The sequence below is a fragment of the Silene latifolia genome, chromosome X (genome assembly GCF_048544455.1).
Source record: "Silene latifolia isolate original U9 population chromosome X, ASM4854445v1, whole genome shotgun sequence".
NCBI lineage: Eukaryota > Viridiplantae > Streptophyta > Magnoliopsida > Caryophyllales > Caryophyllaceae > Silene > Silene latifolia.
Genome location: NC_133537.1, coordinates 120,069,166 through 120,096,081, shown reverse-complemented (window position 1 = coordinate 120,096,081; position 26,916 = coordinate 120,069,166). Strand labels below are relative to the sequence as shown.

At 37.7% G+C, this 26,916-nt stretch overlaps 2 protein-coding genes and 1 non-coding gene across 4 annotated transcripts; 1 reads left to right on the top strand and 2 right to left on the bottom strand.

Annotated features, from left to right (window-relative positions):
- Positions 1 to 1,843: 1,843 nt before the first annotated feature.
- LOC141625964 (small nucleolar RNA R71) lies at positions 1,844 to 1,950 on the top strand. Its single transcript, XR_012535702.1, has one exon. It is a non-coding gene; the product is annotated as a small nucleolar RNA R71 (small nucleolar RNA).
- A 5,278-nt stretch (positions 1,951 to 7,228) lies between these two features.
- On the bottom strand, positions 7,229 to 11,393 carry LOC141621575 (protein DETOXIFICATION 29-like). Its single transcript, XM_074437980.1, has 8 exons — positions 11,104 to 11,393; positions 10,359 to 10,900; positions 10,073 to 10,159; positions 9,864 to 9,920; positions 9,548 to 9,786; positions 8,129 to 8,247; positions 7,819 to 7,905; positions 7,229 to 7,738 (listed from the first exon to the last, which is right to left on the bottom strand). Exons 1-8 carry the CDS (start codon positions 11,326 to 11,328, stop codon positions 7,598 to 7,600), a joined length of 1,497 nt encoding a protein of 498 aa, XP_074294081.1. The 5' UTR covers positions 11,329 to 11,393; the 3' UTR covers positions 7,229 to 7,597.
- Positions 11,394 to 14,761: 3,368 nt separating this feature from the next.
- LOC141623568 (glutamate--glyoxylate aminotransferase 2) lies at positions 14,762 to 25,457 on the bottom strand. Of its 2 annotated transcripts, none has more exons than XM_074439663.1 (15): positions 24,971 to 25,457; positions 23,335 to 23,538; positions 22,390 to 22,455; positions 22,173 to 22,290; positions 21,157 to 21,238; positions 20,924 to 21,011; positions 20,437 to 20,595; positions 19,583 to 19,756; positions 19,365 to 19,496; positions 19,116 to 19,181; positions 18,957 to 19,021; positions 18,376 to 18,467; positions 18,095 to 18,251; positions 17,538 to 17,700; positions 14,762 to 14,861 (listed from the first exon to the last, which is right to left on the bottom strand). In XM_074439663.1, the coding sequence occupies exons 2-14, from the start codon at positions 23,449 to 23,451 to the stop codon at positions 17,571 to 17,573; spliced, it is 1,446 nt and encodes a 481-aa protein (XP_074295764.1). In that variant the 5' UTR covers positions 23,452 to 23,538; positions 24,971 to 25,457; the 3' UTR covers positions 14,762 to 14,861; positions 17,538 to 17,570. The 2 variants fall into 2 exon arrangements, with proteins under 2 accessions (XP_074295764.1, XP_074295763.1); XM_074439662.1 differs by having other exon boundaries at positions 17,542 to 17,700.
- Between the last annotated feature and the right edge of the window lie 1,459 nt (positions 25,458 to 26,916).

The following is a 26,916-nucleotide window of genomic DNA, read 5'->3' as shown; positions in this document are numbered from 1 at the left end:
TCTTCCTTGGTTGATTTTGATGAGCTTTGCAAGCTCTCCTTGTCACAATTCACTTGCTCTTTGAATGGAGCATCTTCAACTTTCTTCCTCCATTGGAGTTCCGATCTCTTCTTCTCATCTTTCCGGCTATAATGATCAATCATGAAACATGGCTCATGCAAACGAGGAGCTCTCATGGTCTTGTCAAGATTAAAAGTTATGCTTTCATCTCCCACTTCTAGAGTGAGCTCTCCATGCTTCACATCAATCACCGCACCCGCTGTGTGTAGGAAAGGTCTTCCTAAGATGATTGGAATGTTGGAATCTTCCTCCATATCAACAATGACAAAGTCCACGGGATGAAAAACTTCCCAATTCGCACGGGGACATCTTCCCATATTCCTAGCGGTGTCTTCGTCGATCTATCGGCCATTTGAAGAGTGATATTGGTACATTTAAGCTCTCCCATTCCCAACCTTTTACTTACCGAGTATGGCATGACACTCACGCTAGCCCCTAGATCACATAAGGCTTTGTTGATCGTTGTGTCGCCAATGGTACACGGTATTGAGAAGCTTCCGGATCCTTTAACTTTGGAGGTGAACTTCCTTGAAGTATTGCACTACTCACCTTAGTGAAGGCGATAGTCTCAAGTTTCTGGATCGACTTCTTCTTTGTGAGGATATCTTTCATGTACTTTGCATAGGCCGGAACGTGATTGATTAATTCCGTGAAAGGAATTGAGACTTCTAAGTTCTTCACAATTTCCATGAACTTTCCAAGTTGATCATCAAATTTAGGCTTGGCTTGACGACTTGGAAAAGGAAGTCTAATCACAATGGGCTCCTTTTCTTTGGCTTTATCTTCATTTTTCTTTGAACTTTCTTCTTTTGATGATTCCCCTTCTTTGGGACTTTGCACCACAACTTCATTCTCACTAGCTCTCACAACTTCATCCTCAACTTGCTTCTTCGGTGCTTCATACCTTGTACCACTTCTCAAGTGAATGGCACTAACCGTTTCATGTCTAGGGGGATTACCTTGAGGTGGTAATTGCCCCTTTTGTCTTTGTGAGCTCGAAGATGCTAGTTGGGTCAATTGTGTTTCCAACATCTTGGTGTGAGCTAGAATGTTGTTGATGGTGGTGTCTTTTGCTTGGCTATCTTTTTGCATTTGGGTGAAAAATTCTTGTTGATTCTTTTGCATTTGAAGGACCGCTTTTTGGACATCAAAACTTTGGTCATTGTGGTGATTGTATGGATTTTGATTTTGGTAACCTTGGTTTTGATTGAAAAAGGGTCTTTGGTTTTGATTTCTCATGGGTGGTGGAGTGTATGTTGTTTGAGGGTTTTGGACATTTTGGCTTTTGTATGAGAGATTTGGATGGAATTTGGTGTTTTCATTGTAAAAATTTGAATAAGGGGTACCGCTTTTGTAAGCTTGGAAAGCATTGACTTGCTCGGTTGTTCCCCTACATTCACTTGAGTCATGACCTAAGGTTCCACAATTCTCACATATCCCGCTTGGGATTGATGAGGATGCCGTCATGGCATTGACATGGTGCTTTGATGATTTTGAGCTTTCCTCAAGTCTAGCCATAGCTTGTTCAAACTTCAAGTTGATTGTGTCAATGTGAGCACTAAGTTGAGCACCCAATTGAGTAACGGTGTCCACTTCATACTTTCCTCTAGTAGCCTTGCGAGGCCTACTATATTGCGAATTATGGACCGCCATTTCCTCAATCTTGTTCCATGTTTGATTGTCATCAACTTCGGTGAACATTCCATTTGATCCCATATTGAGAATGTTCCTTGAATCTTCGTATAAACCATTCCAAAATTGTTGCACTAAAAACCATTCGCTAAGTCCATGGTGAGGACATGAGCGACAAATACCTTTGAACCGCTCCCAAGCTTCATACAAAGATTCTTCATCCCTTTGCTTAAAACCCGTAATTTGAGCTCTTAGCATATTGGTCTTTTCCTGGGTAGAATTTTTGTAGAAAGCTAGAGCTAGCTTCTTCCAAGAATCTATTCCAAGGGTGGCCTTATCAAGGCCCTTCAACCATTGCTTTGCGGTGCCGATTAACGAAAAAGGAAATAAGACCCATCTTATTTGGTCTTGAGTCACGCCCGATTGAGAGATAGCTTCACAATAATCACAAAATGTTTCCATATGAGAATGAGGGTCCTCACTAGGCATTCCCCCGAATTGGCTCCTCTCAACTAGTTGGATGAAGGCGGACTTGGCAATAAAGTTTCCGGTAAGATGTTGTGGGGTAGGAGTACCGTTTGGTAGATCCTCCTCGGTGGGTATAGAGTGAGACGAGAATTTAGGCATTGTAGGTGGATTTTGTGTGGTATTGTTTAATGGGTTCTCTTCTCCTTCTATTGCGAAAGGATTGACAAACTCACTAGTGGGTTGAACAACTTCACCAACACCTCCCAAATTCCTCCTAACAAGTCTCCTATTATTCGTCAAGGTTCTTTCGATTTCACGGTCAAAAGGTAACAAATCTCTTTGTATCCTTCTAGACATGCAAAATATCAAACAACTCAAAAACAATTAGGACAAACCTTGAGGAGTTTTACTTCCCCAAGGTGAAAAAGACACAACTAAAAACAATAAAAGAAATCTTAAATCAATTAAACACCGTCCCCGGCAACGGCGCCATTTTTTGATCGGAGCCATTTGGTGTTCACAATTAAGCATATGTGGTCGTTGGTCAATGGTCGATACAAAACACAATTTATACTTCACAAACAACTCTACAATTAGTAAAGAGGCAAGTAAAGGTCGGATCCCAAGGGACGGGTATTGAAATGAAGATTCTATTGTAACTAGCGGTGTCTAGGGGTGTCACAAGTTGGGTTGATGTAGAAGGTTACTAAACTAAAATAGCAATGAAAATAAACTATCAAGGTAAATGAAATAAGGGTGTAAACAATTGATTAAAAGCACTAGGGTGTCATGGGTTCATAGGGGAATCATGGGATATGATCATACAAACATGTTCTCAAATTATAAGCAAGCAATTATTGTTGTGATGGATTGAGTTGGGTTATATCTTACAATCCTAGGAAAGTTTGGGTCCCGGAGCCGAATCTCTTGGATTGTACAACACCTACAAGTCGACTTAATCTTCCCTACTTAACACATGCATGGTCTAACAAGACTCGAGTTGAGTTATGTCTTACAAGTCAAGTTGAAAGGATAGAAGATGATAGTAAATGCAAGGATTCATAGGCTTAGCATTTCATCAAATATAACATGTGCATGCATTAAGATCAAAACAAGCAAGCAAATAAGATATGAAAGCATATTAATTTAAGCATGAATCATTCCCCATGTTGGTTTCCCCTAATCACCCATTAAACCCTAGCTAAGAGACTACTCACTCATTATCATATTGATCATGCTAGAAAGGTTGTCAATCATACTAACATAATGAAACATGATGAATAAATGAAAGTAATTAGCAATAATTAAAAAGGGATTAAGAGATTATACCTACTAATGATCCCAATAATAAAGCAAGAATAATAGAAGTACTTGAATCCTAGATTGAGAGGTTGTCAATCTCCCAATAATAACCCAAATAATCTTCAATTACCCAAAATAAAGTAAGAACAAGAGAGAGATTAAGGAACTAAAACTTGGATTAAAACTTGATTAATATTTGATTACAATATTGAAGAGAGATTTGATTGATATTAACTACACTAATTATTGATAAGAAGAACATGCTCCTCTAATTAGACTAATGGGGTATTTATAGTGAGAATTAGGGAGGATGCATTAGGGTTAACTAAGGGCTAAACTAGTAATTACACTTTTTAAGTTGAGCAAGGAGCCTCCAGGATTGTCCGAGAGAAGGGCTTCTTCATTTCGTAGCTTGAAGAACGAAATCTATGCAGGTCTTTGTGATCCGTGCGGCTGGGAGTCGGGACGGCCGGATCTGGGATGGACAATCCGAGCGGATCAAGGAACAAGACGCACGGATCTGGGCATGGGCAATCCGAGCGGATTCTGGAGAGGACGCTCGGATCTGGCGGGCGGGGACGGACGGATTCTCTACAATCCGTTCGGATTGTAGCTCAGCAGCTTTCCTTCTTCTTTTTCTTCCCTTTTCTTCATGAATTCCTTGGGGATTTCCTTGGGGACTCAAGGATCCTTTTCTCAACAATGCTCTTCTACTATGCTATGTACAAAGGCCTTCTAGTCTTGTCTCTCCTTGATGCTTGGTCATTGAATATGATCAATTTAGCCTTGTTTTGCCATGAAAATGCAAGATTCTTACTCCTTTCCTACCAAGGGATCAAAATCTCAAAGAATATGCAAAACAAAGATCTAAAGATAAGAAATGACCCAAATAGGCACTAAAAAGCATAGAAACAATGGTAATTCGGGGGCTAAATATGCGCCAATTATGGTCGCATCACCAACTACACACAAGCCCAAAAAGGTAAAAGTGGGCCAAGGGTGCTCTACCAAAACCGGAGCTCGAGTCGGGCCCAGGCCAGCGCGCGCGCGTGTGTGTTTGGACCCAAACGCACAAGCCCAACACTCACAACAAAAGCCCCTTTGTCCACACTAGTGCTCAAAAAACCTAAGTAATTTCTAACTGCTCAAAAAACATAAGCAATTTTTAAGAGCACCTCTTATAATTCTGACTTTCTAAAGGTTCCAGTTTTGACAAATCAGGTATGGTTTTTCTCGAAATTACAGCCATTGCTACGACACAAATAAAGTTTTCAAATTGTTGGTAAAATAATGTAGTAACAATGGACAAAATAAGAATACGTATCGAAACAGAAGGAGAAGGCAGTGTCATGGTATGGTAGTCACTTACTTGAAAGCTATATCGGTACGACCGCGGTGGTAATTGTCTCACGTCGGTAGTTTCCCAAGATTAACACTGCAACTTTCGTACCCAACCACTACTGTAAGAAAACTTTGGAACAAGATAGTAACTCTACCCAGGGAAGATTTCAGAAGCAGAAGAAGGAGAACATTTTGAGAGAGATGGGAGAATAAGAGTTGTGTGTTTCTGTGACGAAAAACTTCTCTATTTATAGGAATAAATAGATCAGTTATGAAGCAAGAAACGCTCCACTGAAGCAGTAGTCAAACGTGATTAAAGGAGCTAATTAATCTCCTTAATCACATCCACATTTGACTAACGGTTACAGAAACAAACACATATTCTGAATGTGGACAGTCCAACTATACACAAGCCCAAAAAGGTAAAGTGGGCCAAGGGTGCTCTACCAAAACCCGAGCTCGAGCCGGGCCCCAGGCCAGCGCGCGCGTGTGTGTTTGGACCCAAACTCACAAGCCCAACACTCACAACAAAAGCCCTTTTCTCCACACTAGTGCTCAAAAAACATAAGTAATTTCTAACTGCTAAAAAAACATAAGATTTTTTTGAGAGCACCTCGTATAATTCTGTCCTTCTAAAGGTTCCAGTTTCGACAAATCAGGTATGGTTTTGCTCGCAATTACAGCCATTGCTACGACACAAATATAGTTTTCAAATTGTTGGTAAAGTAATGTAGTAACAATGGACAAAATAAGAATACTTATCAAAACAGAAGGAGAAGGCAGTGTCATGGTATGGTAGCCACTTACTTGAAAACTATATCGGCACGACCGCGGTGGTAATCGTCTCACGCCGGTAGTTTCCCAAGTTTAACACTGCAGCTTTCGTACCCAACCACTCGAGTAAGAAAACTTTGGAACGAGAAAGTAACTGTACCCAGGAAAGATTTCAGAAGCAGAAAAAGAAGAACATTTTGAGAGAGATGTGAAAATAAGAGTTGTGTGTTTCTGTGAAGAAAAACTTCTGTATTTATAGGAATAAATAGAGATGTTATGAAGAAAAAAACGCTCCACTAAAGCAGTAGTCAAATGTGATTAAAGGAGCTAATTAATCTCCTTAATCACAGCCACAATTGACTAACGGTTACAGAAACAAACACATACTCTGAATGTGGACAGTCCAACTACACACAAACCCAAAAAGGTAAAAGTGAGCCAAGGGTGCTCTACCAAAACCCGAGCTCGAGCCGGCCCCAGGCCAGCGCGCGCGTGTGTGTTTGGATCCAAACCCACAAGCCCAACACTCACAACAAAAGCCCCTTTGTTCACACTAGTGCTTAAAAAACATAAGTAATTTCTAACTGCTCAAAAAACACAAGTAATTTTTGAGAGCACCTCTTATAATTCTGACCTTATAAAGATTCCGGTTTTGACAAATCAGGTATGGTTTTGCTCGAAATTACAGCCATTGCTACGACACAAATAAAGTTTTCAAATTGTTGGTAAAGTAATGTAGTAACAATGGACAAAATAAGAATACTTATCGAAACAGAAGGAGAAGGCAGTGTTATGGTATGGTAGCCACTTACTTGAAAACTGTATCGGTACGACCGCGGTGGTAATCGTCTCACGCCGGTAATTTCCCAAGGTTAACACTGCAGCTTTCGTACCCAACCACTCGAGTAAGAAAGTACCCAACCACTCGAGTAAGAAAACTTTGGAACGAGATAGTAACTATAGCCAGGAAAGATTTCAGAAGCAGAAGAAGGAGAACATTTTGAGAGAGATGTGAGAATAAGAGTTGTGTGTTTCTGTGAAGAAAAACTTCACTATTTATAGGAATAAATAGAGTAGTTATGAAGCAAAAAACACTCCACTAAAGCAGTAGTCAAACGTGATTAAATGGGCTAATTAATCTCCTTAATCATGTGGACAGTCCAATTACACACAAGCCCAAAAAGGTAAAAATGGGCCAAGGGTGCTCTACCCAAACCCGAGCACACACAAGCCCAACACTTTCAACAAAACCCCCTTGGTACACACTAGTGAGATCTGCAATAACTTGGTAGCATCATAAACAAGAGAAAGGTGAGAAAACTCACCGATGTGGGACAAGAGGCGAAACAAAAAATAAAGACTTTGGCTTTAAGAAGCCATCACTGCCAACAGTATAGACACGCCACTGACAGTGGCATTTCTTTTTTGTAACTCCTATACCAATTTCCCCTACTAACTGTAAACACACCATTGCTAATGGCGTGTTTACTTCGTATTTCAGGTTAAATACTGAGCCTACCCAAGCCTAGGTGGACAGAATTGTTTACTCGACAATTAGACAAAATTGTTGTTGCTTGGGTCATCGTAGAACAGATAGACAAATAAAGTTGTCATATCCCGCAAAAACCGTAGATGTTATAGCAAATTAAAAATATTTGGGCAACCGTAAAAATAGTCCATAATATAATTCACAGATTACCCAAAAAAATACATAATGCGACAATCTACCCTGAATGACCCAACTCAAACCTTCCTGAGATCCGGATGATCTGTTTCTCTGGTCTAAACGCAGAGGCTCCCAGAGAGGGAATCACAAAAGTCTGATAGTTTCTTCAGCGTGCAAGTTCTATGTTGTACGGAGTAATTACTTATGTCTGCAGGGCCTGTCATGAGATTGAGAAGACACTGCTTATCAGTTTACTGCAATGATGCAGTGTAATGTAGTCGATGCCCTAATCAATCTCGTGTCTGTTGCTTAAAGCTTGAAGAAACATAATCGGCCTTCTAGAGGCTTTAACGTTCAAGTAGATTGAGCTTGTAGTTCCAACGAACTATCGTCCATTGCTCTTTGAGGTCCCATCTCCCTCGTGACATTTTCCTCGACACCATTACCATCGTTAGGCTCTCCGTATTGTTTTAGCCTTTCTCCAGCTACTGACACCTGCACATATCTTTCAAATGATTAGGTTTTCATGTTATTACCGTAAACATCAATGAGTCGATAGATTGGAGAATTGTTACCTCTTTGTTCCAGTTGGTTCTGTAGGTTAGCAGGAAAATGATGAAAGTCTGAACTGTACTCCCGATTAACATTCCATACCAAATCCCCTGTGCAATATTGACCTCCAAATTTTGTTAAAAGTATTTCCAGTGTTGTAGAATATATGTATAACTCGTAAAACTTGCGAAAAAGGGTATAAAGTATAAACTTCACTCAGGGGTATAAAGTATAAACTTCACTCAGTTCCAAGTTTTCGGGACATTAGAGAGGTTAAGTGACAAGAATGAGAGAGTTTTATGAGTGTTAAAAGTGTAAGCGCACAAACACTACCTTGACGCCCTTATGCAGCTTGAAACCTAGAATGATCCCCAAAGGTACACCGACCAAATAATAACACCCAATGTTAACATAAGCCACCAAAGCTTGCCATCCTGCACCTATTGCTACACCTGTCAAATGCAATATACTGTTAATAGTACCATGGCACATGTTAGGCTCAGCAGCGGAGAAGGTTGATATAAATACAATTCATCTACTAAAGTTGAGGTCTGAGTAGACCTTGATCGGTTCCTTTTTAAAGTCAATGGTGGTGGATGGAGTGAATCGAATTAGTTCTGATTTCAAATATAACCGTTTTGACTTTTAAGTGAATTCAGGTAATTTTTGATAGGTTGTTGTGCGGAAGCGTGAATACCTTGTGTTGGGCCTCTGCTGCATCTGTGTCCACTGACCATAATAGTACGATATTGTCCGCTTTGGGCCAAGCCCTCACGGATTTACTCTTGGGCTCCTTCCCAAAAGGCCTCTTACTATTATATTTTCTGGACACTTATAAAGATGATCTTCCATCTTTATTCTACCGATGTGGGACAAGGGTTTGCACCCTAACAATCCTCCCCTCAAACCAAGGACCATCATCTTGACTCGGACCTTGACCTCCATGGATTACTCCCCACACTTTGCAACCCCAACTTCTAGACACCCGCATCACCAAGTCTTGATAATCTCCCCTTAAATGACACACCATGTGTCTCACGGGGCTTGTGCTACACTTGCGTACCAAACTCCTCTGCATCCAATATACCCTGGACTGGGTTCGTATCCAGTGCCCTCAGTGCGTCGCCCCGGAACCGCCATTGGACTTACCATGGACCGCTTTTATTGCCTCCATTAAGCCTCAGCCCACCTCGCCGGGTCGCTGACGATCTTCTCTTGGACGGCCTGCCATCTCAACGCCGTGAGACCATGTCGCTTCTCGCGAACATATTAGCTCTCCCTCGAGCTATGAGTTCCACGTCTTATAGTGTACGTCCACCTTCAAGTCTTGGTCCTGATGAATCTCCGTGTCACCTTGGGGCTCTGATACCACTTGTTGTGCGGAAGCGTGAATACCTTGTGTTAGGCCTCTGCTGCATCTGTGTCCACTGACCATAATAGTACGATATTGTCCGCTTTGGGCCAAGCCCTCACGGGTTTACTCTTGGGCTCCTTCCCAAAAGGCCTCGTACTATTATATTTAGTAGATACTTATAAAGATGATCTTCCACCTTTATTCTACCGATGTGGGACAAGGGTTTGCACCCTAACATAGGTCAATATTGGGTCCAACCAAGGTTAGTTGAATCAAATAGAAGCTGTGTCTATTAGGTTCTGGTTATATTCAGGTTATTAAGTTGAGGTTTAAATTTAGGTCTCGGGTCATAGTATTTGTTTCGTGTCAGTTTTACTAGGTAGAGTTAATAGATTTACCTGAAAGAACAGGCTGAATGCTGTTAATGATGATGGATAAGACGAGTGGGAGGGTGAGCTTACGGACAAACTCCTGCACCTCTTTGCTGTTGGTGAACACCAACGGGTACTGCCTTTGTAGCATTAGGAGGAAGAACGAGACAAGAAACCCCACAGAAAAGGATGTCAAAACTGCTACCTTAACTGCAAATTTTGCAGCTTGTGGCTGTCCGGCTCCAAGCTCATTCGACACTCTAACACTGTATTGTGCATTAGATTATGCGTTGGAATCAAAGCTAGTTAGAAATGACTGGAAGGAGCAGTCTGATGGACGAACCTTACACTGGTGTAAAATCCAAGAGTCAACATTGTTGTCCAACCTACTAAGCTCAGGCTGCACAGTAGTTAAGTTTATGAGTAAGTAGAGTAGTTATACATACACTTGACTGTATGGTCAAGAATTTCGGCATCAGTGTACGACATGAAATGGAAGCAAGTGATCCAATTTTCACTCAATTGTCTTTTTAAGTGTCAAATATTTTTTACCTTATTGACAAGGCATCCACAGATATCTTTGTATTCTTCAGATATCCTGCTATCATAATTACTGCTGCATAATACCACACCTCTAAACTGCAATCCCATATAATTTGATAATGATCTGAGTCAGTTAATAACATTAGCCTATTATATTAAACTTGCTATCATTAGGTAGCGTCAACTCATTTTTCTATTCTGTCATGGACTGAATTTTTCTTTTTAAAAGATTACTCCATCCCTTCATTCAACCCCGGTAAGCTAGTGAATAAATTAAAACTTACAACAAACTTACCAAAGCATGAGAGCTGAGGCGAGGGACAACTTAACATAACCCCAAAGATTAGTAAAGGCCTTAGAAGAGAAGCCAGTCCAAGAGCCACCACACCTGCCACTCAACACATAAACAAACTGACCCACCACAATGATCCACCATGAGCAGTTAAGCACCACTGCGGCCCCCACCACACCCCACTTGAACCTTAATATCACCAACCAGCTAAAAAATATGTGAAAAATTACGGCGACAGCCGATATGGCGGCCATGACCATAACCTTGCTCTGAGCCTGCAAGAACTTTGCTAAAGGAAAGTTCATGGCATAGGCAAACAATTGAGGAATCATGAGAAGGGCTAATTTCCCGGCTGGCTCGGCGATCTCAGGAGATTGGTGAATGAGCTTGAGAAATGGAGTAGCAAATATATAAAGGAAAAGTAAGATGATGGAAGTTGCATTGAGGATTACCCATGACCTTTGCATGTAGATTCCTAGTATGTGTTCTTGGCCTGCACCAAATGCTTGTCCACATAGTGTCTCTAAGGCACTTCCCATGCCTAGCTGATAACAATTCACATCCATGCATGCATGCAACAATTTCATCATTATTAACATATATATATATATATATATATATATATATATATATATATATATATATATATATATATATATATATAATGATTAATGAATACAAAAGTAAACAAATGATGTAACATACGGTATGTATATAATATGAAAAGAGTTCCGAGTAGAGAAGTTACCAAGACACCGAAGGAGAAGTTGGCAATGAGGTTGTTTTCGATGGCGAAGGCGGCGAGCTGGAGAGTGCCAAGGCGACCGAGGAAGGTTTGAGTGATGGCGCCGAGTGAGTACTGGCATAGGAGGGTGAAGAAGGCCGGTCCAGACAAGTACCATATTTTCTTAGTCTCGGACACATATCTCTTTACAATATTCCCTCTCAAACTCAACTTCCTTAATATTTGCATTATTATGTATGTAGAGTGTAATAATATTATTGTTCAGGTTAAATAGGGGGATTTTCAAGCCCAGTTTATAGTCTGTAAGTTGGATTGGAGGAGATTTAAGCTTGCTTGGTTCAGCTTAAGTATATGTTGATCGAACACGTATACAACATGCATAAGCTAAGTCTTTAAGTCGTCAGACCTCAACAAGTCATAAATGCTAAAGCTTCGGTTTCTCTTCATGTATCCACCCAATAAATGAAAACTTTGTAACTATGTACCCATTTCAAAACTAAATCATTAACTTAGGTCACTTGAGATCGCTTTCACACTCGCTTTTGGTATATACTCCCTCCGTCCCGGTCAATTGTTATCCTTTGATTTTGACACAAAGACCAGGAAAAGAGGAATGGGCCAATTATTAAATTATAAGTGGAACAAATTTAGTGTGAATGATTAAATTGATCATCAAGTTCATTCTTTATATAGAAAAGAGAATAAATGACTACAACAACAACAACATCAGAGCCTTAATCCCAAAATGTTTTGGGGTCGGCTGACACGAATCATTCTTTAGAACCGTCCCTGGGTGAACCCACATCTCAAAATGCGAATAGAAAAGGGAAAAATGAAAAACAAAAGGGAGAGCGAAAATGTAATTCAAAGTCAAGGTAAACTTACAGTTTTAAAATCGAATTCCGAATTTCTTTTATAAAAACTTAAAATTTAAATCGAGAGAAAAAATTAAAACGATTTTGAAAACCGAAATAAAATTAAGGATTCGAAATGCCTTAAAAGTAAACCAAGTAAAATATATAAGAAAGTGGTTGGTAAAAAAAGTGTTAATAATGGAGGGAAGAACAAATAACTTTTTTTAAAAATTAAATAAAAATACTAAATATGTCAAAAAACATCAAATACTAAAAATCCACCTGTATTCTTTCCCTCCATTGTGCCCTCTCCGTCACCATACTCTCCTCAAGCCCCAGAAATCTCATATTGTGCTCTATCACTCTCAACCATGTCTTTCTCGGTCTACCTTTAGGGACCTTTTCTGTTCTCCAAGTCTCCAGCCTCCTAACTGGTGCGTCCATAGGTCTCCTTCTCACATGGCCAAACCATCTTAGTCGATTTCCCATCATCTTGTCCCTCTATTGGCGCCACTTTTACCTTTTCCCTAATCACCTCATTCCTTAATCGATTTTTCCTAGTATGTCTGCACATCCACCTTAACATATGCATCTCCGCCACACTCATCTTTTGAATGTGACAATGTTTCACAGCCCAACACTCGGAACCGTAAAGTAAGGCAGGCCTAATTGTCGTCCGATAAAATTTTCCCTTTAAACTTTGGGGCATATCTTTATCGCATAAAAACCCTGAAGCACTCTTCCATTTCAACCATCCCGGTTTAATTCTGTGAGCCACAACTCCGTCTAACTCCCCATCTTTTTGAATAGTAGATCCTAGATATCTAAAGAAATCTGACCCCTCAACAACATCCCCATCGAAAATAATACTCCCTGCCTCTGTCGATCTCGGCCCCGCTACTTTAGTGAACTGACACCTCAAATACTCGGTCTTACTCCTACTCAGCCTAAACCCACGAGTCTCTAAAGTATGCCTCCATAATTCCAACTTTCTCTACACTCCCTCTTTCGTCTCATCAATCAACACAATATCATCGACAAACATCATACACCAAGGGATGTCGTCCTGAATATCCCTTGTCAACTCATCCATAACTATAGCAAAGAGAAAAGGACTAAGTGCGGAACCTTGATACACCCCGGTGGTAATGGAAAATTCTTCCGTTCTCCCAACATTAGTGCGAACACTTGCACTAGCCCCCTCATACATGTCCTTTATGAAGTCAATATATTTTTGAGACTCACCCTTTCTCGCCAAAGTCCACCAAAGCACTTCTCTTGGTACCCTATCATATGCCTTTTCCAAGTCAATAAAAACCATATGCAAGTCCTTCTTCTTGTCCCGATGGTGTTCCATCAACTGTCTCATGATAAAAATCGCATCCATAGTCGATCTCCCGGGCATAAATCAAAATTGGTTATCCGAGATGTCTACACATCTCCTAAGCCTTTGCTCGATTATCCGCTCCCATAACTTCATCGTATGACTCATAAGTTTAATTCACCGATAATTGGAACACCCTTGAACATCACCTTTGTTCTTGTACAAAGGGACAAGAGTGCTTCTCCTCCAAGTTGATGACATCTTGTTGAAGAGCATGGTTACCCATTCGATTCCTTTCTACCCGAAGCACCTCCAAACTTCTATGGGTATACCATCCGGTCCCTCTACTTTCTTTGACCCCATTTTCCTTAACGCCTTTCTAACTTCACTCTTTTGTATTCTACGCACAAATTCCCGATTAACCATGCTTGGTGTTACTTCTACATCCCCAAAACCTTGCTCCTGAACCAGAACCTTGTCGCCCATATCTTTCACACACCTAACTCTCCCAATATCCCTCGTCTTTCGGTCTCTTATGCGAGCCAGTTTAATTTATAGAATGGAAAAGGAAAACAAATGACCGGGGCATAGGGAATACAATATTAGAATACATGTATTTGTCTCCTTATTTTCGCAGGACTCAACATGTATATATGTAACGATTATATTCTCAACACAACCGTATTCTTTCCCCAAATCTGTTTCTTTACATGGTATCAACCTAAGGTATTTTTTTCATCTTTCTCAATTTCATTAGTAGTCGTCATGACCGGAAATTCTGATTCCTCAAAAAACGACAAGAAGCAAGACTTAATCTCTACACTTTACTTTATAATGACAACCTAGGTAATAATATCACCGCGGTAGTACTCATTTACTCAATGGTAGTAATTATAACGAATCGTCTCGCGCAATGCAACTTTCTTTGCGTAAATCGGTTTTATAACCAACAAAAATGTCAAACCGATGCCACGTCTGACGATTATAATGCTTGGACGACTATTAATGTCATGGTGGTGGCATGGATTTTAAACACTATTGATAAAGTTTCTCATACTACTATCTCTAATAGAGATGTCGTCTACGATTGGGGTGATATCAAAAGCGGTTTTCTCTTGGCATCGGTGCTCGTGTCAAATACCAGAGATTGTTGATCGTGTATCTTTTTTATTTGGTAATTCATTGCTAAATTACTAAGAATGTCCTAGTGTCCTACGACTGAAATTTCGATCAAATGGAGGTGCAAGCAAATTGCAAATACGGAGACATAGGAGCTTATTATATCCAAGAGTTACTTTACTGTAATATTCATGAGAATAGTCAGTACATAAATTATTATAAAGGCTGAAAAATAAGTAAAAAGTTGTAGGTTGTAGAACGCTTTCCATAAATCCCGTCAACTCAAATAGGTAGAACTAAATTGGGATGAGGATGGTATTTTAATATTTTATACTATGCGAGAAAAATAAAATAAAATGACTAATTTGATGTGAAATCGCTTGGAAATTTGACAGAATCATGGTTTGCAACGTTTACATTCAAGTAACCTTAGAATTGTATAGGCATCATTTGTACGGTAAAATCTATATATATATATAAAAGAGAGTTTTTTCGAGCGATCTGAGAACGTCCACATCATCAAAAATAGATTTAGGAAAGTATAATTTTTGATGTAAAAAATAAAGTGGAGAATCTTTTAATTATTATAATATGTATATTTCCTAAATTATATTCAAGTGATATTTCCAATTTTTATATCAAACTTTTACATTTCATTTGTCAAAAAAATATCGTTAAAAAAATTATGAAAATAATATAGTTAGCTTTGTGGTAAAAAATGCTATCATTAGAGTATAAATTTCATATTATTTGGACATATTAAAGAAGGTATAGTTCTTAATATATAAAATTGTGTACTTTTTAGTATGTTTTGTCCCACATTGGAAAATAAGTAGGTGTGGTGAACATACTACATAAAAAATAGTAGAATTGTCCCACATCGAAAGATTAGTATAAGGTGGGTGATTCTATAATTATAAATAGGAGGCATACTTGGAACTTAGGCATCAACCCAAAACCTTTTGAGTCTCTTAAGTATTGTCTTGGAGAGCTCTTAAAAGTTTATATCATTATATTTTCTACCTATGGATTTTATATGTCCCACATTGAAAAATAATGTAGGTGTGGTAAATATACTACGTTTAAATAATATAATTAGAATTGTGTTAAAAAAAATCTATCATTAGAGTATAGGTTCATATCATTTGCAAATATTTTAATTATGATAAAAAAATAAAAATAAACATATGAATATTAATAGATAATATAGTATTTACCTATGGATTTTATATGTCCCACATTGAAAAATAATGTAGATGTGATAAATATACACTACGTATAAATAGTTGATCCCACATCATAAGATTATCATAAGGTGGGGTGATCCCATAATTATAAATAGGATTTATCCTTGGAACTTAGGTATCACCCCAAATATATTGAATCTCTCAAAGTATACTTAGTATATAAGAGACTTTAAACATAATCTTGAATTAAATGTTAAATTTTTAAAGTTGTAACATTTTTTTGGGTGTGAGAAAGATCGATAAAATGGTCAATATTATAACATATTTTAATTATGAAAAAATAAATAAAAAACAAACGTATGAATATTAATAGATAATATAGTATTTGCTTATTATTAAATCGGGTTGGATGTCGAATTAGGTTCAAAAAATATGGTGTACTTTTAAATATGTTATTCGTCTCACATTTAAAAATAATGTAGATGTGATAAATATACATTACGTATAAATAGTTCAATTGTCCCATGTCATAAGATTATCATAAGGTGGGCCTGTGGGGTGATCCCACGATTATAAATATGATTTATCCTTGGAACTTAGGTATCACCCCAAATATATTGAATCTCTCAAAGTATACTTATTATATAAGAGACTTTAAACATAATCTTGATTTAAATGTTAAATTTTTAAAGTTGTAACATTGTTTTAGGTGTGAGAAAGATCGATAAAATGGTTAATATTATAACGGAAATTTTTCATGGTATCCTCGAATTTTGTTAGATTACACATCATACCCCTAATTTTAAGTTTGTACATATAATACCTTGTGTTTACTTTTTTCATAACGCCGTTACTTCTATGAGTAACTAGAGGAGTAATTGAGCATGCCATGCTATTTGTGTTTTGTTATTTAGGTATTAAATGTTAGTTTATTAAATAAAATATGGATTTAAGAATTAGATTATGAAGTGTTTGTGTAATAGATAACAAAAAAAAGAAAAAAGAGTCAAAAGTCATAGGAGTAATGACGTTATGATAGAAGTTGTCAAATGGTATTCGGGGAAAGAAAAGGTGAACACATGGGTACCATTTGTAGAAACTTAAAATTAGAATCTGTGTGAATCTATCAAAATTTAAGGTTACCATGAGAAATTTTCAATATTATAATGATATAGTTAATTAAATTTGCATTTAAAAGAGAGATATCCGTACTAATAAAACAATAAAGAGGGTATTATTTTTTAATTGTTATTTTATTGCCACGCCATCAAACTTAGCGTCTATTTAACAAACTTTTACATTAGGGGGTACCATGGGCAAAAATATGGAATCTCAAGGATACCATAGGCAAATTCTTAAAGTAGAGAATAATAAAAATCTAACAAAATTAAGAGATGACGACGGAAATTTTTGTATCTCAACTATGATAAAAAAATGAAGAAAAACGACGACAAATATTAATCGATAGTACTTGATCATATTATTAAATTTAAATATAACTATTAGATATAATGAGTAGCAATTGTCCGTATTCGGTATTCGGGATCTGGTTGAATGTCGAACTAAGTGCAAAAAAGATGGTGTAATTATGAGTTTGTTATTTGTCCCACATTGAAAAAACAATGCGAGTTTGATGATATACTACGTATAAATAGTAGAATTGTCCCACATCAGAAAAATAATCCAAGTTTGGTGAACATATTACTTATAAATAGTAGAATTGTCCCACATCGAAAGATTAGTATAAGGTGGGTTGATTATATGATTATAAATAAGAGTTAACCCACGTATATATTAATCTTGGATTTTTTTTGAAAGAGATATTTTAATAATATGTAAACAAATCATTAGACATAGAATGTATGCATTAAACCCTTATAAGTATTTTTTTTTTTTTTTTTTTTGCATTATAAATAAGTTAATTACCCCGTTGCAACGCACGGGCATTCAAACTAGTATACATTAACTTGCACAATCTTTTATGGCTCAAAGCCTCGAGTATCCTCGGGGGTCTTCATACTGCTCCATGAACTCGTCATTGAACTTCTTGAAGCTGTCCATGATGGCAGGCATGTCTTCCTCTGCCGGTAAGATCGTGGTCCTTAAGTGGAAGACCCTGTTATACAAAGATAAAACACCTCATAATTATCAAATGTACAGGTTTGGCATTAGCCCTTAGGAATTAGGATCCATAACTCGACAACATAAACTATCCGGTAATCCAATTTGGATTATTGAGAACAACAAACATCCAAAGAGCTGATTTTTACACAACCCAAGCCACCAAGGTTCGCTGCTTCTCAAGTTTTTTAGTAGGTTTTTCTACAGGAATATGGCTCATTCATGGTGAATATTCTACCCTTTTACAGAACCCTATAGTGAAGACTCTGTTGCCTTGAGTGAACTGAGAAAACCCCAAAAGAAAAAGAACACAGATAACTAAAAGAAGGGAAAATGGGAACTTTTTTAAAAAAAAAAAACAAATCATTATACACATGAAGAAGTTTTACCCTTCTTTCTGTCCAAAGCCTGATCCGGGAACAGTAGAAATTCCAGTGGCTTCCAAGAGCTTGAGACAATAGAAAACATCTGGATGTTTGCCAGCCTTAGTAGCGGCCTCAATTGCTTTGGGTGGCAAGCGTATCTGAGGAAATGAGTACATGGCACCTGCACTCGAAATACCATCTTAAAAATGACTCCCTTGATCAGGAAACGAGATAGGGTTATCACCCTCCTCCAAACGATAAGCAAAAAGAAAGAGGGAAATCATGGGAAAAACATGTAGTGTTACCTTCAGTGAAGTTGCACACTACGTTCCTACAACTGTTAAATCCATCAGTCATTATACGAGCTCTCCTCCTCAACGATTCCAGGATCCCTTTGCTGCAAATTTAAAAAGTCAATTTCACTCCTATAAACACATGGAACTACGATATCACGTATATATGCATGGCATGTCTTAAACAACATTAACCATTTAATCCAGTTTTTTGAACAGCTTCAACAAATGGTGGAGTAAGGGAGGGTGCCATACTGCCATGTATAAAGCATTACAATTGTGTTGTTTAGCACAAGAGAGATTGTTTTTGCGCGACCGATAATTAAGAATGCGTCGTGAATTGTATTCAATGGATGACATTTCACAATCAAAGAAAGAAGTGCATCCATTTACTGAGCCAATTTGCTTCACTAAATAAGAGTGTCTTTTGGCTACATTCTAAATGTAAACATGTTCTTTCTTTAATCTATGGGCGACGTAAGTCTCACAACATTATTATGGTCATCCTTTTTTGCCACTAAAGGATAGCCTCAAAGACGTACAGATCATTGTTTCACAATACTGAGCAAAATCACGGCAGCAAATATCCTTACCTCTCTTGGTCATACTTGTAATATGAAATGTCCCCTGGCTTTGGTGGGTTGACCATCAGCCCAAGCTACATAAAGAAAAAAACAGCGACTTTATGATGTTAAAAACCTAGATGTGAAGTACAAGCGAATGTTGAAGACGACAAAGTTTTGAAAGCTTACAAATATCTGTGCCGGCACATTTGGACTAAGTGCTATTGAAGCAATCTTATAGATTTCATCTACTGACTGCAAAAAGACCAGACTAAATCAGATTACCAACTACGACAGTCATATACATTTGTAGTCATAGATTCATAAATGCTTTCTATTACTAAATAGTTACTCACGGATGATCGCGTAGCTCAATGAATTATGCAGAGAGTAATAACAATGCCATGACTCCAATAAATCGTAGAGAGGCAAACAAACCTGTGGGGGTATGTTGGTCATTTCAAAGTATCCACCCCTCTGGCCACATTCACCCCAGTAACCCTTCGAAACTGTGTGGAAAGACACGAGTTGAAGATCCTTGCTTGCTGGCGGGCCCATGTTCATTAATACCTTAGAGGAATTATCAAAAAAAGTGTATTTAATTATCAGGCGAACTCCAGTGACTGCCAACTTCTAAAGACTAAATAAAAACAAACCTTTCTGGCACTTATGAAGGGGCGCTCATCTTGGTATATGTTTTGCTGATATACTTCATCTGCCATTAGCACCAAACCCTCTTGGATACAGAAACGAACTATTTCTTGTAGATTAGCCTCACTAAGGCATTGTCCAGTAGGATTTCCAGGGTTTATAATGACCATTGCACGTACCTAACAAACAGAATAGAGTAGGTACATAAGGAAAAAAAGTTGGTCCATAAAGCTACACAATTACTGACCAAAGAAAACTAAAGTATCTCAGATCATCCATAACTAGTGGAAACCAAATGGCAACTTCTAGACGGGAGTAGATGACAATCAATCCCGGAAACGTCACAGTACTTTCATTTCTAAAAGATGGAGTAAGAGATACTCCCTCCATATCATTAATATGTCCTCATTTGACTTCAGCAGACAAACAATTTTAGCCTTGACCAATGTTTGCTTATAATATACACTAGCTACAACAGTACAAACTACAACATTTCAAAAGTGATAAAATAAACATAGTTGTTTCGATAAATCAAATGTGACAATTTCAAAATTTTAATGGTCAAATTTGAAAGACGTTTTGCCACCCAAGTCAAAAGGGAATAATATAGATGAGATGGAGGGAGTATTAGAAAGAGAAATCTCAAACAAGGATGGGTTATTCTTAAGAAAGATAAGTTGGCAAATTTCACTGAGTCCAACCAAAATGCACTATAAAGTTCCTTGGATTCCAGGCGACCCCTAAGTAAGAATGGATAGATGTGCGATAGGTTTGTTCAAGAATGAAACACAATTTTAAATTCGATCGTAAGAGCCTCTCATCTTTCCATGCTTTGAATAGAGCATTAATCTATACTCACAGTTATTCCTTTGAATGTTGCTTGTCGAATAGAGTCACGGAGATTTTTGATATCTAGGCCCCAATTTGCTGTCTCCTCAAGGTAATAAGGGACAAGGGATCCACCAAGTAGTGATATTGTAGCAGAATAAAGTGGGTACTGTGGAACTGGAACCAAAATCTGGGGAAACAAAAGAAAGAAGAGGAGGGATCAGTCATTCAACTATAGCAATGCTAGGAAACATTAATAACAGTGCCGCAGAGTGCAGGCCATTAATTTTTTTTTTTCCTGATACTCCTTGGAAATAGTAAAGGTATTAGTCTTATTTTAATAAAATTAAAGATTCTGAATCTTCAAATCGCAAATATTGGAATTATACAATGAAAAAGTTAGTTTTCTGGTGTTTGGGGACCCGAGTCCTTGTATATATATCTGCTAGTGGGGGTGGGACAGGAACACTAGAGAGGATATAGGTGGGAAAATAATTATGTTTCAACAAATTTCTTACTCCGTCATTATGGCTCCCTATAATAGCATTCAAGATTTGCATCACCCCTTTGCTAGCACCATCAGTCAGGAAAATGAGCTCCGGGTCACTGTAAAGCAAGTACACGTGGAAAAAAAAAACAATTAGATCAAATAATCAAGAACAAGCATTAGGAATCAGCACGTACACTCAAATACAATGAGATATAGACAGCACATAATGCTTGAAGAAGATATTTTTCAGTTTCTCATCACCTTGGATACCCATCTCTCCTTTCAATAAACTCTGCAATTTCCTTCCTGACGCCGGGAACCCCTCTTGAATCACTGTAGGCACCTATTCAAATAAAATCTCAGATATTATACTCTAGCCATTTCCACTAACTATAGAGATACGATCTGACGTAACAACTTGCTGTAAATAGGACTCAAAAACAATCAGGTGATGGTGAAGATGGGTGGCCAGTTTTGATAGGTCTACTATGGAATTGAGACAGGAAAACTATCATCCCCCATCTGGTTATGTTTGCATGCAACAGTACGTCAAATGTTAATATCAAAGGTTTTGTTTATTAGGGTAATGGCCTGGCTCTGCCCAAAGGGACAAAAAATGACTTGTTTCCAGTTTATGACTTTTATCACAAGCATTTAGCAGAGAAGTTAAAGACAGAAATCAAGAAGAAAACATTACAAGCCAATTACTACATGAAATTCCTGACTGGTAAATTAACAAATTTAATAATTCCCTCCATTTTTTGCTTTCCACTTCTCAGATTAATTGAAGGGAAATTAAAAGAAAAGTGGGAAGAAAACAGAATAACGGAGGGAGTATGATATAAGAGAACCAGAGACTTCTGTTCTAGCTATTACAGAAGCATCTGAAGAACAACCATGTGATAAATGTTGTGCCAAGTGAAGATCAAACTTACTACTCCTTCGATTCACTTTGATTCACTATACGTGCTTTTGGGCCAAAGTTTTTGAAATGGAAAAAAATTGAGATCAGTGCACCACCCACATGGGCTTGTGTTTGTCTTATTTCTTACACGACATGGAAATATAGTGAATCAACTTAAATGTCCCAAAAGGGAAAATGTTAGTGAACCATATGAATATTAGTAACTAAATCTTTCTCATGAAAGTATGTATACAGTTAATAGTTGACTGACAGGTACCAACATTGATAACAGCAATGTTTCCAGCAATTTGAAACATTTGTAGCTATTTTGTATAATAAGATCAGTTTGAGGGAGGCAAGGGAAAACATGTACCTAGACCTCCTGAAGTCATTCCAAGATAACTCTTAGCTCGTGCAATAGCATCGGCTGGAAACATGAGTCCCACATTAGGATCATCAAGTAGAAATGGAGCTTGACATAAAGCAATCACCTGCCATTATATTTGCTCAATTTAGCTCACAAACTTGAGTAGCAAAATAGTATATGGATGGAACCACTGAATGGAAAATTAAGAGTATTCATGGGTAACCTGGCGTGGGAAGGTCAATGGTTTCTGCCCCAGTGCATGAGGATTTCCCACATTTGTGAAGATAATCTACAGAACATAAAGAAGAGTCATGACACAATAAACTACTCCCTTCATCTCAATCATTTGACTAGCTTTGATTAAGATACTACTCACAGAGAATAAAAAACGTAAACAAATGAATGGGATGAAGCGAGTATGTTCAACCATTGCGTACAAATGATGAAAGATAAAAGTATTTCTATCCACAGGAAAAGTTTAGATTAAAGGTCATTGAAACTAGAGTCACAAATTCTCAAACAAGACCGGTTCACACAGTATTTTCTGCAAGACGGCTCTATAATTGTATGTGAAACAGGTCCATGTGAGACTAAATTAAGCTAGAGTACTGCCCCCAAGTATACATTATTTCATTTTAAAGCCCTATCTCATATACATGCTGCCTCAATAGGAGTAAAATTGCACATTTTATCATTAGTTCATAGTTTTTATGGCATGATTAAATTGCCAATGATTTTCAAGTCTTAGCCTAAGGCCTTGTTTGGATAGCAAGAAAGAAAGAAAAGAGAAAAAAAAGAAAACCCTAAACCCTTGTTTGGATAGCAAAACAGGAGGGAAAGGGAGGGGAGGGGGAAGGAGGGAAGGGAAAGGGAGGGGGAATGGGATGTGGGTGTTTGGATACAATTTCCCTCCAAATCTTTCCTATTGTGGAGAGATTTTGATGTGCCTTGGAGGATGGAAAATCTCTCCCTTCAAATCTCTCCCCCTCCATTTCCTTCCACCCTTATTTGCTATCCAAACAAAAGATTTTAAATCCCCTCCCCTACTCTCCCTCCCTTTCCTTTCACTCCAAATCTCTCAATCCAAACACACCCTTAGGGATATTTTGGATTTAGCTGTGTGCCTCAGCATATTAGACAAATCCACTACCTATAAAAATCCATTTACCTTCTTCCCTTCCTTTTGGAGCTCAGAAGCTCGGAGATACAGCTCACCCCTAACAGCATACTGGCACTTCTTCACATTTTCATTCAGTACCTCGTAATCCAGTCCCTTGGGTGCCATTATAAAGAAGCTTATTCAAAAGGTTGGAGTCCCTCAATTCGAAATGAGAGAACTGATAGCTCACAATAACGAGATCAGGTCATAAACCTGAAATCAAGCCATGGTAGTTGAAGTTATATATTTATCAAAAGAACAGGCAACCAATAACATGCAGTCATGCACTCACAAAACATAGACAAGCAAAATCATTTCCCTAAACAATCAACAAACGTAGCGAAAGTGGTCAATGACATCATTTTAATGCTTTAAAACTTGGAAGCCCAAAATATGCAGAGGCTATTTCGTTCCCATCAGTTAAAAGGAACGCAAAGAAGTACAATAGGCATAGAGAACCAAAATGGTTAAATTTCTTAATTGTTTAGTTTAGGAAGAATGACGAAACAAGGAATAAATTGAAATTAAAAAACAAGAAATTTCTAACTCGTATAGTAAGATAATGGGTTGGATCTAATCATTCTATCACCTTTTTAGCCAAACACACGAAAATCAAACAGTTCCTCAAACTGTAATCACGAATTGATTCTCTTGATCAACTTAAAAAGTGAGGAGATATATTCAGTAAAATTTATGAGCATCATGAAAGGTCTATGAAAGTATAAACTATAACATCAGTTCCTCAAGTCCTAAAGCAAAGTGCAAAAAATTAAGATATGGGTCACATGATATTTTTTCGCATTCTGAGGTGTGCAATAACCCAAGGACGGTTCTAAAGGATGATTCATGCCATTTGATGGCACGAGGGAAATGTTGTAGTTGCGATGACCAGATGGTTCACATTTAGCATTCAAACTTAACAACACAAACTGTTAGGGTGCAAACCCTTGTCCCACATCGGTAGAATAAAGATGGAAGATCATCTTTATAAGTATCTACTAAATATAATAGTACGAGGCCTTTTGGGAAGGAGCCCAAGAGTAAACCCGTGAGGGCTTGGCCCAAAGCGGACAATATCGTACTATTATGAATTGTGGACACAGATGCAGGAGAGGCCCAACACGAGGTGTTTCACGCTTCCACACAACACAAACAATTCCAGATTTTCAGTTTTTATCAACAACAACAACAACAAAGCCTTGTTCCAAAGTGATTAAATTTTCAGTGTTCAATAATCGTCAATATTCAATTGTTTTTATTATGAAAACAATGTAACATGATTAGGCAACAAAACCAATACTCAAAAACTTAATTAACTTTAATATTGCCAATAATCAAATTCAGTCATAACATAAGACTTAAACAAATAGATGAAGCACACCGAGAAACCCAAAACTGTGCAATCAAGCATTTCAGCATCAATTAATCAAAGAAATACCCATTAGTCAGTACACAAATCTCAATATCAAAGATTAAAACTTTTAATCAGAAAACTCACCCAATAAACAATCAACACTATTTATTACTCACTCCATTCATTTCATTTTCATACCTTTGCTAAATATGTGACGAGTATTTTAATCAAACGTATGAAATCGAAATGAATAATTACATAAGGGTGCAAATTTAAGGTAGAAGCAAATACCTGAGAGTTTAAGTTGGGAGAGTGAGAGACAAGAAGAATGGTTTTTGTTTATTGTCAACTGTTGGAAATAAAAACAAAGAAAGTTAATATTGAAATGCCCAATAATCAGTGTAAATATAGGTGAATTATTTAGGTGGCAGTATGTGGAGTTGAGTAGCAAAACCACAACCACCCAAAAAGCTTAAGATTATGTTTGATCATTTGCATGTTATATCTTGTTTTAAATCAAAAATGAAATTTGAAAAAATTGCAAAGAGATAAAGTTCAAAGGAACAAGTGTGGTGGAGCTTGAAGGGGAGTGAGAGCAATTGGCATATATTGGCTTGTTTTCATAAATGTCATCCAATTTCAGGGACACCAATAAGATTTGTATGGTTTTTATTGCTTTCCACTCTCATCTTCAGAACCATCATTTTCCATCTTAGCCTTTTCGGTTCCATTGTAGGACATACTCCCTCCGTCTCAGTTCATTGTTATCTATTCATTTCTACACAAAGACCAATTCATGTGAAACAAACTAATAAAATAAAGGAAAAATTGTCCACTTGCATACACTAACTACTTGTTCAATACTAGCCCAAAATAGAAATAGATAACAAATGAATGATACACCTCAAAATGAAAATAGATAACAATTCACCGGGATGGAGGGAGTATTATATTGGTAAGGGGCACTTCTTAAGTTGGTAAGTTGTAACCCTTATTCTCAGGGTTCATAGAGTATACATCTCACATGTCCCATATTTGCTATGGGATACTAAACAAATCGAAGAGGTTGTCAACCATTTATCTAAGTTGCATACAAGTAGAGGTAGTCATTGGGTCAGGCGGAGCTAGGTTGTGAAATTGCGGCCCGGGCCGTGCCCTTAGGGGGGTGAAACAGGTCGGGCTTAGCCTCCTTATACATGGCCTGAGCCTTATCCATACGGCCATTTTTTTATTTTTTTTATAGGCCTGCTTGTGCTGGGTTATGAAAATGTGACAAAGCCTGGCATGTGAGGGGATCTTGGTTGCACCGAGTAGATATGTGGCCTATGCGGGGTGCGAATTTTGTGCACGATGTGGTGGGTAGGGTCGGGTTTGGTAGACTCTACACCAATTCAAACTCATTAATTCAAATAAGAAATTTCAAAAGGAACACATGAGCATGACAAGATATAAAACTAAAAAAAAAAAAAGATAGACTCTAAAGATAACGGTGTCAAAAGTAAGTAAATAGGTACCGGAGTGTTAGGAAGATATCTGAGGCAAGATTGGGATAAGTAAACTTACATATAAAGGCAAGGTTCAACAAAGCTAGCACGAAAGGAAAAGGAATAGAACGATACGATGGAAGAGTTAAGGCTTAACTCACACTCGTCAATGAAATTTAAGTGGGACTGATTTTTCACTAAGACTATGTTTATCCGTAGTTCATGCAGCCCTAGTTCCTTCATTAAAACAGTAATTTATTTTTATTAACCTACTTACAAGCTTTAGTTCCTATTTTTTGATGTTTTATCAAGCCCTTCCTTAACCTACTTTAACCCACCATTTCTCCTAATTTTATTATACCCCATGAAATAAAAAATAATCAAATAAATTAACAGGTTTAGGTGTCATAGCCCTTTCAATTTTCCAATTTTCAGGGAACGATATTTCTTCCCATTTAATCCTTCTTCTAGTCGTTATATCAGACTTATGAAAATTAGTCTCTATGACAATGGTTTCATTAATTGGTTTATCAGACTTATGAATTAAAAGTACTTACAAATTCAAAGGTTGTGCTCAGAATAGGATTTTATTGATTAACAAGGACGGTTTTTATAAGAGAGAGAGAGAGAGAGAGAGGGGGGGGGGGTGTTAGAAGAACCTACCTCTGTAAGTGAACAAGAGCCCTCTTATATAGAAAAGTGGGAGTACAAACAAACAAAAACGCAAACGTAAGCGCTTACGTTACAAGCTAC

Bases quoted from the DNA above. Each gene is read 5' to 3' on its own strand.
- LOC141623568 (XM_074439663.1), bottom strand. From the start codon at position 23,451: ATGGCACCCAAGGGACTGGATTACGAGGTACTGAATGAAAATGTGAAG. The intron at 22,456-23,334 runs GTAAATGGATTT...TATGTTCTGTAG, and splicing joins TCCAAAAGGAAGGGAAGAAG to ATTATCTTCACAAATGTGGG. The intron at 17,701-18,094 runs GTAAAACTTCTT...TTTGTATAACAG, and splicing joins GGCTTTGGACAGAAAGAAGG to GGTCTTCCACTTAAGGACCA.
- LOC141621575 (XM_074437980.1), bottom strand. From the start codon at position 11,328: ATGCAAATATTAAGGAAGTTGAGTTTGAGAGGGAATATTGTAAAGAGA. The intron at 10,160-10,358 runs GTAAGTTTGTTG...ATGGGATTGCAG, and splicing joins GCCTCAGCTCTCATGCTTTG to TTTAGAGGTGTGGTATTATG. The intron at 7,906-8,128 runs GTAGTGTTTGTG...AATATTGCACAG, and splicing joins AGCTGCATAAGGGCGTCAAG to GGGATTTGGTATGGAATGTT.